Raw genomic sequence first — 13,400 nt, forward strand, 5'->3', positions numbered from 1 at the left:
GTGCAGGGCGTCAGTATGACGTAGTTCTGCCAGGAACGTGGATAAGTATTGTGTGTATTTGTTCACCTGTTCAATGGAACCCGACTTGCAGTATTTGCAAGCTTATTTAAACAACGAGGTTGGCTGAGGTAGTTTGGGACTTCCCCGTCTGCAGAAGCTATTAACACTCCAGCTGTGTCAGGGGGAGGCGTGACAGGTTGATAAAGGACTCGTCATTACTTCACGTGAAACGTTAAATTGGAAATACTGACGTCTTGTCAACTAATTATTTGTTTTAACCTCAGAATCAAACATGCAGCGGGTAAAATAAAGTTGGAATAATTTCCAGTTGAAGAATGGATGGGTGTATATTAAGCAGTTATAAATATAAACAGATAGTCAGATAGACTTGCGAAAGCCTCTAAGGAAACTCTTACAATTTCAAGTCATGATTGCCAGATTATATAAGTGACAGGAACAAGCTGACATGATTACGACTGGCATCCCTACCATCAAGCATATTATGATAGAATTAGTAAACATGGATGAACATTTTCAGTTAAACCTTGAACCATGCAAAGTGTTTAACAACAATATTAGAACTAAAGCGATCGTAACTCTCATACGACATCATGATCGTGCCAAAAAGATCGTTCCATGTACAATTAGTTAACTTGGTCCTGATTCACAGAGCTTTCGTTACGTTACGATCTGTCGTAACTCTACAATTTACCATAGATTTACGAATGTCGGAACTCTAGGACCGCTTTATGGATCGGGTCTCAGGGGCTTTGAGTTTCGAAGCTCTCGTAATGCTAAGATATAGTCGTAAGTTAATGAATGACACTTACGACTACCTTAGCGCTAAGAGAGCTTCGAAAATCTAGGCCCAGGAGTGGTAGTTTCTAGCACCAGGGACTGAAGGCACTCACATTCAACATTCTTAGGGTTTCTCCATTCTGAGTTTGTTTGTTTCGGGATTTTTTTATGGATTTGTATTTAAATAATAATAAAGCGGTCAGACATGTTATTTACGTGCTTAACACTATTTCCATCTACAAACGTTTGACAAACATATATTTTCACACTAAGACTTTGGAACATTGTGTGCCTGCGGTTTAGCAGTATAAAGGAAGTCAACATCGATACTTAAATATCATACTGTTCAGTGGAATCATAGATATTTAATACCCAAACTTAGATATTCGTTAGCACTCGGCCATTGGCCCCGTTCTACGAAGATATCTTAGCGCTAAGACGATCATAACTTCCATACACAAACATGACAATCGCAGATACATATCCGTGATTCGCAGACGCTCGATCCTAGCCTTCCTGGGAGTGACCTTCAACTGGCCACAGATACGTTGATGCATCTTTTGGCGAACGTTCCTTGAAACAAGATTATGGTCTTGTGGCACAATTTACATTTTATCCAGTATGATCAGATAAAATCAAGATGGAGACGCAAGCCAAACAGGATCTGGTAAACGTCGTAGCAAGGGCAATGCTTGGAAACGTCAAGGTGAAGCAGACGACAATTGTACGTGTATGTTCATTTACTTTAGAAAATTCGCGTTCAGCCAGTGAACCTTGAAATGGAAATTCAGACCCGTGATGGGTTTACTCAAGTAATTGTTTTGTGGCGGCTGTTTCGTCACGACACCGTAATGGATGTAAAATTAATTATATTAAATGTTTTCATGACAGGCTACGGTAAAATGACTGTTATAAAGTGATTGATTATGCGTTGATCAAAGCCTCACTCAACATTTTTCCAACCGTATGATGGCGGTCTGTAAGAAAAGTCGACCAGGCAATCCTATGCTCCGACATCATGAGCGCCGATTTACGATCACATTCGTCAATCGATTTAGAATGCCTGACAAACCTGAAGCATGTATTCCAGAAGACGGATTCAAAACCGGATTTTACATGGTTGCTGTGCGGATCGTTACAGACTATGTTCGTAGTAAACTAGGCTAATTTCTTAAAATATATTGGAAGACGATTTTTCGATTCTTCGTCGACTCTACTAACTCGGTATAAAGGCACGATACCACAAATATATTACTGGTTAATTTGATATGAAACCCTTAGTCATCAATGAATCCCTCGACGGATATAATCTACAGCGTTAAATAAAATAATATCAAGCCCCACAATCGCACTGTCTGGGAATTCAGTCCATTAACGCATTATTTTCATCGTTATATTCAATAACTGAACTAACTGACAACTGCTTTTGTAATTATCATGTAATAAATACTTTGGGTTCAACTTATTAACCAGAAGCCGCCATTTTGGAGAGATATGCCTGTTGAAAGCAACGACTCATTCGGCGATATTATGCCTTTTGTCAGAGCTTGCATAGATGCGGGGGATTGTGGTGGTTTTCCACCGAGGTAATGAAATCACAGTATTTGTTGTCGATATGCGAGTCACTTCAGCCGTCCCATAGTGTTGATAGATTTCAGATTAACTAGATCGATGGTCTGTTCTTTGCTGTCAATGAAGCGTCGAGGGAACAAACTACAGAGGGGAACAGACTTGTGTCAGAATGACGTTGAGTCAAACATTGGTTTGTTGCATTTCTCATGGTTTCCTTGCGTCACTTTACAGGTCAAGGAGCACTGATCATTTAATGGATTTCGCGTTTTTCGTCTTCATTCTCACTGACGAAATCGTCAGAAGTTATTGTGGACAGTGTGTTTGAGACGTGTTTTATGAAGTTTGACTATGTGAAGATCTAACAAAGTCTTACAGAAATGATGGCATTCATTGTCAATTCATTTAGAGCCTGAAGCTTGTGTAATAGTGGCGTTCCTTAGCCAGTCTCACAGTCCATTAACCATATGATTTCCCCTTGTAATTAGACCTTTCTCAGAAGACCAAAATGGTGCAAGTCTAGGTTTCCCCAGATCAAAATCTCTCTTCTCACTTGGTCTCCTTTTCAATTTAAAGTAAACTGTTTGTTCTCAAAATTATACATATGTATTGAAAGACTGAGCATTAGTCAAAGGCATTCTTAAGGCAGTGTGCAGGTTCAAGAACATTGTATCTATTTCTTTGACCCTTTGTCCATGCCATTTGTGGTGATGATGATGATGATGATGATGATGATGATGATGACGCCAGTTTCATGGGGTGTCTGATTATGGTCATGTGTATTTCTGTTTGATTTTAATTATTAAGTAATTATTTCTCCAGTAAGTAAAGCTATAGACACTTTTAGCAATATTCCTGCAATATCTTTTCAAGGTCACATGAAATGGGTTCCATATTGTACCAACAGTAGGAGTCATTCAAAACCCGTTTTTTGGCATGGCAAGCAAACACTTGAAAAACTAGGCTAAGTCTTGATTTCCCCAAATTCTGAATCTCCCATCATACTACGACTTCTTTACAATATTCAAAAATGGAACTACTAGTTTCAGTCAAAATTAGATTTTTATCCAGTGACCTAGCCAATTATGATAATTTACAGGTGATGCCACATACTGTAAACACTGTGCAGTGCTAAACAACAAACAAACTAATGTACAGGTGTTTCAAACGAGTTGTATCAAGTGAAAGTTCTCAAACAAACAACAATTATCATTACTCTGTTATGAACACAGTTAGATAATTAGGTAAACCTCACATGGTGTATGTTATTATCTTCCAGGGTTATTTTTCAGCATACTGCAGATTTTTTTTTGTAATTTATTGCAATCTAAGAATATCTTGATTACATGGCTGCTGATCTAGCTGACTCAGCGAAATAAATCTGTTTTTTTGCTGATTTGGTATCATGAAAACAGTAGACAAGCAATTACCTGATTTAAATGCAGTTGCTTGATTTAGCAGGATGAAAGACATTCTAATACCAGTTTAGACATAAACAGATTTTAATCAGTTTACATGGTTTGGTTTTATTGCAGAGATGATGGATTTCATTGCTGTCTTAGACTTAAACGCCAGCAGTTTCTTGTCTTTTGTTCTCGTATCCAGTTCTTATTATTGATATTAATTTTTTGTTGGTTCAGCTGTATTTCATTCACATTTAGATATTTCAGAGGGAGAAAATAAATAAGGTTGACGAGAAAAATCATGACTTCTTTACTGCTCCTTTCAAAATATTATAAAATAAAGTACATTTCATGTTAGAATCCTCCAACGATTTTTGCTTTTAGAACAGATTTCTTTGATTATGAAAAGGGTTATTTTTGTTTTTTTCTACAGATTATGAAATCACATTTATCATACATTTTTTATGTTACAAACACAACATAAAAGATAAAATATTTTTTTGCAATGCATTCAGCTTTACAACTTCGTAACTGCTCCGAAAACGTGTGATTCAAAGAAGCATGTGCCCTTTCTCAGTGTGTAGAAATCATGAAGCATGTTCTGATTCTCACAAAAGAAATCTCTAACAGACTAAACACTCATTATACAGTTTATATTCAGTTTTCCCAGTCTCCTAATGACATGTACGTAAAGAACTCTTTTATGGTTTTCCTTTGCATCATCAACCGTCTTTTCGTCCTGGAAATGATGACCTTGACATTAGGGTGTTGTTATCGCAGCTTCAACCCTAAACAAAGTTATTACCCCCCACTCAGCTTTACTTGTGTAAGACAACTTCAAAGCTGGCCAAAAGTTCATCACGACAGACTTAAATGTTCTGTGTAGAAGATGGATGTCCCACAATATTTATGAAGCTTTGATTCCTTACTGTTACAATAATATACAGAGCTTCACGTGGGTTCCTCAAACATGCCTTCATAGTATGTGCATTGCTTGTACATACGTTACTCGTACATATGCTCCTTTTACATACGTCCGTCTTACGTGATCCTTGTCTCTGTTAATATATGCCATCAGTCCTGCTGAATAATCGTCTTGTTTAGAGAGTGAGAGTTAAGTTTTACATCACCTTTTTGCCTCTTACACCCAGTAAAATCTGTTCCGTTAGATAATCAATTATACATGGATTGTGGATCTTAACTACAGAGTGAGTGAGTTTAGTTTTACGCTGCCTTTAGCAATATTCCAGCAATATCACAACAAGGGACACCAGAAATGGACGTGACACTTTGTAGCCATGTAGGGAATCAAACTGAGGTCTTTTGCATGACAAGCGAATGCTTGAACCACTAGGCTATCCAGCAGCCCTCATCTTGATTAACAACCTAAAATATCCACTAGGGTTAAAAGGTGAAAAGTGATAGCGAATATATGAATGGATACCTGAAAATCAGGTTAAAGTAAGCTGACCTGCTCTACAAGTAAAACATCTTTAATTTCTTTTTATTCATCCACAAGTTTACACTGGAAACTGTTTGCACAAGTTAGTTATTTGTGCATCAGAACAACCCAGTTCTCTATCTTTCCCTTCAACATATGTAACCAATGGAGCAGTATAGCACAGTGTCTCCATGTAACCATACAATACTGTTCTTTCTGATCATCCATAATATCGGTAGTCTGTATTAACGAATCACTGTTTATGCTTGTTATTTGCATAACATATTCCTATGGGAACTTGATCTCAACCTACCAATGCTGATAGTAAAAGAAGAGGATCGGGAATGAGGAGGCGCCGGTTAATTGCCAGTCATTGTAACATTGCTCGCTGATTCGTCTGGTCCAAACTCATTTGCTTACAGTTGAATCTTGATTATCCATACTCTTGCATTTTCTCACATTCTGTCTCAATTTCTTGATAGCTTTGTCTCATCATATACTTCCCTGCCCAAGTGATACAGACGCAAAAAAAACAAACCTATATTTTGTAATGAGTGAAATCATGTGGGTGCTTGAAATATTCGTGAATGGTCCAAACAGAATGTTCCAGACATACGGATCTCCAGAGACTATGCAGGGTTTCAGACAAGTACTGCTTCATATTATTGTTAATCCTTATACTGAATTTGAGAGTAATGCTGTTGTTAGTGAGGTATTTGACAATTATTTGCTGTGTATTTCTGTGTATCATTTTTCTGTGATTCCATGTTTCAGGCGCCTGGACCGGAACCTGCTTGTGTCCACTCCGGATAACCTGTTTGCAAACATGCCTAACCTCCTGAGACTGTGAGTACAGACACTTCTACCACAGAGCTCAACATTGTGTGTGTGTATTCAATGCATCACACGGGTCAGATCTGAGGTAGAGAAACATTTCAAAAACAATATCAATTTTCAGCGTATGGTAATTGTACTCTTGCAAGCCTTTTCTACCTTGACAAGTCCACAGATGAATGCAATTGACATGAAGACTGCTCGTATATCCAGGTGTTGAAGCACTTTCCTTCACAATTCCTGTTAACATGCAAGCTTGAGACTACTAAATTGTGCTGAGGGCAAGACAATGTTCAACAACGGTTGTACTCATTGACTTGTAACAATTAAGGGGATATGTCTTAATTGCTACTCAGTGTTTCAGAATTGCTACACAGTTAAGGAAACTTACCAAAGATATATGCATGCATACATGCAATAGGCATATCGTGTTTCTTAGCAGAATCGACTAAAACTTTTGGACTAGTACAATGAGGTTTACACAAGTAGGCTTGCCAAAAAATGGAATATTTAAGGCAGATTTGCTATTATAAAAAAAACCAAACAGCAGGATAAACAGATATACTATAAAACTATGGTATATGGTGGAAGGAAATCTGACAAAGATTGGCCCATTTTATTATGCCCATGGATTTTAGCTGTTAAAACAGAAATTACATAATTATCATGCAAGCAAGTCAAGATAACATACCCAATTTTGCATCATGATTGCTAAATATTTGTATAAAAATTGAAAGACATTTTGTAATATGGTTAGCAAATATTGAATTCACACCACAATGTTGAGCTTTATACTATACCATTAATATTAAACACACTTTTTTTCAGAATAATGGGAATATAAAGGCTCACATGACAAATATAGCCTTGTTAGACTCGTACAGCAATGTGCTGTGAAGAAAGCCAAGCATTATTTTCATATGTCTCTCGCACACAACTAGACCATATTGAAAAATGCTTTTCAAATATGTTCTTCTCAAACACAAAATGTTTATGAACAAACCAAGTGTTGTAAAAAATACTCACACCTGATGACTGGCATTCATGAAATCCTTAACACCCTCTCATATTCCTATGTATATATGTATATGTACCACAAATATACACCATAAGTGGATTCTGTTTGTTTTCGTACCCTATTTGAGTGAATGACAATATTTTTATCACATTTTGCAAACATGTGAAAAGTCTTGAAAATTTCCATGAATCAGCTGAATAGTTGTTCCCATATGGTTGCAGTACTACGCTGTGTCCAGTAAGAGTGAAGTTTGGATTTATGTTGAACAAGGTCGTTTCCCATCGTAAATTACCTCCTTTAATACGTAACCACTTGATACATTAGCTGAGTGAAGGTTCAGTATCAACTCACGAGCTCTGAGAGGAACAGTTCTGTCTTACAGTTTGAATATTGACCACTTGTTAGCCTTCCAGGCTTTCCACAGTCTTTCAAATCCTTTCAACATGACCACCATTTCTCACACCTTCGTTGGCCCTTTACCTCCACCAGGTGGTGCTGGTTTAGTATTCAGCTGGCGTACCCTCTTCTAAGTGTCAAACTCAAAGCCTCCTCACAAAGCAATGTCTTACTGTAGAGGCCGATTAGTTTTTGTGGTGGAGAGGCTGTGAGAATTGTAAAGCTTGATACTGTTAACCTACAAGGTCAATAGAATGGACAATGGGCAGTGAGAGGAAACCATGTCCATTGCCTAAAGAGATTACTTTCCTGAAACTAGCCTATTTCTACTTTTGGATTTTTCAATATTTACAAGCAGGGATGAGAATTATCGCCAACTGTTGAAAGTATTATGCATGTCTAACTTGTGTGAGAATTTGTGTCACTGTTGACTTCATACAAACCCTTAGGCTTCTTGTAGTCAGCAAAACATTTGGCTGACGGGCTTCAATTAGCCAATTAGACTTTTCTGGTGTTTAGAGTCCACTCAGGCATTCATACAAAGTACCAACTTTAATAATGTGATTATATCAGTTAGTTGATAACAAAAAGATAAATATTTTCTAGATAGGACTGCTCAAAGCAGAATGAGTTGGTTTAAACCTGTATTAAATGAAGGAGGTGTTCAAGCAACTTGAACTGAGACGTTAATTGTATGAAATACCATCACAGGCAGGTGTACACGCCAAAATTTACTCACGCATTTGCGATATGTTTAGCTGAATGAATTCATTGAGTCAATATGATGGTTATCACAATCCCATTCATGTCCAGATGGAGCAGGGTATGAATAGACCCAAATTTGTGTTGTCAGAGATACGCTTTATACACAAGAACTTGATAATTCTCAATGGACTTCATGGAAACTGTGACAAGAAATATGTAACCTTATGACCAATCTTCTGTGTGTTGCTGTTACATCATGACTTCAATCCTTATCTACGTGATGAAAAATTCTGATATCTTAATCATTTACAGAATCTTTAAACGCACGAGTACTCAACTTCTGGCTAGTTTCAAACCTTGAAATGATCTGTATCTGATGGGCATTGATTTCAAGATATTCTCAATATGAGGGACATGTATTCTGTTACAACTGAACGTTTACCAACACCTCTCCATTGCAATAAACAATACCTGAGAGGTAAAGATTATTTTCTTGTGTGGTATAAGGGACAACCTGAGAGGTATCACGCCAGCCAAATGAGACAGTATAAAACGCTTGCCTGCAATCTACAGTTGTATCTGGTGGAGTAACACAGGACCAGGATCAGTTAGATATTTTGTATTCAGGTCAACTCTCAGGTCATTCCTGTCTTGTCTCCTCAATCCAACTGTGTTTGTCTGCAAGCAGGGTTTACACCACGTTCTGTCAGTGATGTTCTGTCAGTGATGTCTCGGTGTAATGGCGAGCAACAGTGTTCTTGTTCAGAAGTTTGCATCTCATGTGCTAGGTTTTTAAATTTTTTTTACCTCTTCTTGCCTCAGGCCTTGTCTGCCTTATAGAATGAACATACAAAGACTTAACATTTAAGATCTGTGTATCTCTGTTATGCAGGCACATTATTTTATGAGCCGCCCCCACAAAAACAGTTAAAGAGAAAATATTTTCTTGTAATATTTATGTATTTACAAAGTTGAGTAAATCAATGTGAATGTATACAAGACCATATATTTTTTGTTGTTTGTATATGAGACTGACCATGAAGTAAACTGGAATATAATAACATTTTATTCATGGGAACATTTTGGGGCACATTTTTTAGTCTTGATAAACACAACATTTTATCATAGATGTTCTACCATAAAAGCTGTCTCACATCCTTGTCAATCTTATCGAGTCACAATATGATTGTTGTATCAATAACTAGTCACAGTACCACTTTTGAAGTTAAAAGGGAGGTTTTAACCACCCTCATTGAATTCTATGCCCCCAACTTGTCAATAAACGTATTCAGTTTTGAAGCCAGATAAACATAATTTCTTCGTTTATCTTGACAGTTATACAGGTGTATGAAATTGTATCCTATTTAAAAATACAAAAAAAATCCACATGGTTGCTGTGACCTGAGACTCTTCCAAGTAGCTCTAACAACAACTTTGCAACTAGATACAGATTCTAAGCAGGATTTCATCAATTTTAAGTCCCTTTGTCAGAGGGCTGACAGTGAAGGTGTCAAGCCTATGGTTGCTATCAGCACGCCCAGGACAGGTAACTGATAGACTCTCAGTACTACTAACTCCAGGTATTTGCAAACACAATGCATAATGTGTTTTAAAGCCCCTGGTTGCTTCAAGGGAAGGGGGATCTCCGAGCAACACCTGAGGTTTCAACAGGATTACTTCTGAGCTACTTGCTGCAACTGTATGAAATGTAATTATTTAGTTGTTAACGGTAACAGGGGAGTAGGACCAGGGGGTTCGGGGAAGTAGATGGTTGGATTTGCTGTTGTGTTTTGTTATGAGGTCAGGAATGTTAAAACACTTTAACCCTTTTAATGTGGACCATTGAGAGAAAGACCATGAACATTTGATATACTGTAACCTACTTAATGCGGACCCTCAGTCATAGGATTGTGTTGTCCAGACTGTTTAAAGACGCACTTGATATATGGTGAATATTGCCGAATACAGCAGTCAGTAAAAAACACGTACAAGGCTAAGATGCTTTTGCTTATACTGGTGATAGAAGTTGCCAAACCAGTATTCTGCCTCGCAGTCCCTGGACCCCTTTATTTTCCCCGTGTCTATCTGTTTCTGCAATGCTAAAACCCTAAATGAAGCAAGTCTAGATTTCTCCCCTCTGACTTGGTCTCCTTTTCAATTTATAAGAAATTATTTGTTTCTAGCAATATTATTTGTAGTCAGGGACAAAGCATTAGTGTACCAATCCTACATAATTGTTATCTGTTAGAGAGTTTTCAGACTCTATTCTTAACAAGCTCTTCCTCCGAAACTAAATTTGAAATGTTTAAAGTGCCACAATGATACAAACGGGCAGAAATTTCATTGAGCAGTCTTTACAGCAGGGAAATTCAAGACCTTAAATCCAATAATTGACATGAAAATATACCAACAAAACCTGTATGCTGTTCTTGGGGCTGGTCGTAATGGGAAAATAAGTTAAAACATACATAAAGTAATGCAATTCTGTTGTGAAAGTAAATGTTATCTTAGATATGCCCTACCTGACCAAACAAGCCACGATGACCCACTGTTGTTGAAAAGAAAGAAAAACAATATTTTTGTTGAAATTGAGCAAGTATCATACCCTGCTTAAATCTGGAATTATTTGCATAGAATTCATCTCTGACATAGCTTGGAATCTCCCAGGCGTCCAATTACCTAAGATTGATTTTTTTCTTGTCATATGTCTTTTAAGCCATTATCAAATATGGTCTTAGGTCATATTTGTTGAGTAAATGTAAATATGAGGAAATTGGTATGTTCATGGTGTCGGGTTTCGTAAGTGATATCCAAATATGTCCGATCCCCATTAATCTTTCATGGAGCTTAAATAAACAGTGGTAGTTTTCCAAACCATTCACATTTCGTGAAATGTGCAAGTCGTATAGTCTTACAGATTCTGTGTTGTGTGCACAATTATTATCGTCATGCTGTTTAAATGCTAATCCGCAATTACCTGTTTAGGTAATATTGGCCGTATACATCAAAGATGGCCACCAGCCACAGTGTCTCGTTCCAGCTCGATGTTAAATAGACAAAGTTTACAAGGGGATATTTGATATTATTTGCATGCTTACTTTTGACACTGTCAGTTTCTATGTGCTATAGTTGCTGAAACAGCCAGCATCAGTTTCAGAGCTGATTAACTAGTATCAAACTGGGAATAAATACATCAAATATTTGACTGTGCTTTATGTATTCGATTTATAGCCTGTTTTCTCGGGGAATTTAAGATGAAAGAAATCTTCTTTGTTAAAGGTTTTTTTAGGCCAGTCAGAAACATATTTTCCTGAAAATAACTTATGGGGCTTGAAAGAAGACAGAAAAAAACGTTTCAATTTTAAAATGTCTGTTCTTTTAAACAAATAAAGCATTTTTAAAATAAATTTACCTTTTCCAAGTATTTTCCGATCATGTATAGAACAGTTTATGCAAATGAAACATTTTATCAAACTTTACTGTTTTAATTTATTTTCAAATATGCAATATTTAATCAATTTGATCGTTTTATCATCAGTTTATGTTTCTAGATTTTGTCAACTATGCAAAGAAATTGGATTCGATACTTTGTTAAAATATCGAATCAAATTGTATTTGCCTAGAAGTGAAAGACATATTCTGATGATGATGATGATGATGATGATGATGATGATGATGATGATGATGATGATGATGACGGTGGTGGAAACAGCTGTTCATTCTCTCCCCTAGAGGATACATACATACATTGCTATTGCACGCTACAATTTGACCTTAGGGTCGGTTAAATTTCAGTTTCCCAAATGGAGCCCATCCTCACAACTTGTGTTAAGATACATTTACCAAATCCACTCCAGACACTGATGCTGTTGATACCAGCACCAACAGTGATGTTTACATTTAGCATGGAAGATACAGCTCCTGAAACACTAAAACCTGCATATATACCACTTCCACAAACTGTACCAGTAGACACAGTGTCAGATAAGCCACTAGTTCTGCAATAAACATCAGATACAATCAAGGTATGCCTCTAGCGCCAATGGGCGAAATATGAAATATATTACGTGTTTATGAATACATGACGGTGGGCTCCAGACAGGTGATGTTATCAACCAATGTCTACATTACTATATATCATGTACGGTATAAGCTGTACCATTAAAAATACCCCCAGTCTTCACCTTCCGGGACAAAGTAATCGTGTCAATTGTTCGGTCAGTAACCTGGAAACAAGACACTGACCAAAACAGAACAGCTTTAAAAACTGCTTAAAAAAAATTAGTGATTTAAGTTTAGCACAAATTTACGATGTTGTTTATCCTTGACATTAGAAGATTTCTCATTCATCAATTTTTCACCATGATGGATTTCTTGTGTGTTTGGTATTAGGGACCTAGCTCAAACCCTAGTTTGTCTCACAGTCCTTAAACCACATTATTTTCCATACTGCCTAGCCCTTCTTGCAATGTTAGTGTCTAAAAGAAGCAAGTGTAGATTTTCCCAGCTTCAGAATCTTGCAAATCTCCTCCGGACTCTTTTCAATTTAATTGGGTTTATTTGTCACTAAAAATTATATATATTCAGGGACTAAGCATAAGTCTAGTCAAGCCCAGCAAATGCAAATTGAAACACCATTACATTGAAAGTTTGAAACTTTAAAATTTGAATAACTTTTCGTTGTTTGGCGCACATAATGCAATAATGTTTCGTTTGTTGTTCTCTATGTAAACACCACACTCAGCAGTATTTCAGGTGTATAATGGAAATGTTGATATAGTCTAGTGTGGACTGGACAAACCTGTGATTGACATTATGACCATCATTGTTAGCAGGTGGGAAGGGTCAAGCATTAATCAGCTCAGAAAGCAGCCCTCTGGATCTCTCAAGTCACCTCTTGTGACATGCATGGACTATTGAAAAACAGTGCTAAGCCACATATTTGCATGTTTTACATGTTTTAGAGAACCTGTTACTCCATCTTGTCTCTGCATATGACAGCCAACGGCCACCATGCTTGTGTTTATTATGATTCATTCTGGATGGTTATGCATTGTTTTCCGTTTTTTTTAATTCATGTGGACAAGGTGATTGATGAGGTTGACAAACTTGCCATGGATTTATTTGTTGATGAGCTTGTAATGAAGATGGTCTATGGTGGGAACCAGTTTTCATTAATATGTTGTCATGGCGACCAAATAATGGTGGCAACAAACAAATATCAATCCTAATATAA

At 37.0% G+C, this 13,400-nt stretch overlaps 1 protein-coding gene across 5 annotated transcripts in view; it reads left to right on the plus strand.

The window, feature by feature from the left end:
- LOC137265332 (slit homolog 2 protein-like) overlaps positions 1-13,400 on the plus strand; it is a 163,334-nt gene that overhangs the window by 35,535 nt on the left and 114,399 nt on the right. For all 5 annotated transcript variants that reach the window (XM_067800708.1, XM_067800711.1, XM_067800712.1 and 2 more), the window contains exon 4: positions 5,986-6,057. In XM_067800708.1, the coding sequence (XP_067656809.1) occupies positions 5,986-6,057 (72 nt within the window). The remainder of the gene's footprint in view (positions 1-5,985; positions 6,058-13,400) is intronic.

The sequence above is a fragment of the Haliotis asinina genome, chromosome 15 (assembly GCF_037392515.1).
Source record: "Haliotis asinina isolate JCU_RB_2024 chromosome 15, JCU_Hal_asi_v2, whole genome shotgun sequence".
NCBI classification, from domain to species: Eukaryota; Metazoa; Mollusca; class Gastropoda; order Lepetellida; family Haliotidae; genus Haliotis; species Haliotis asinina.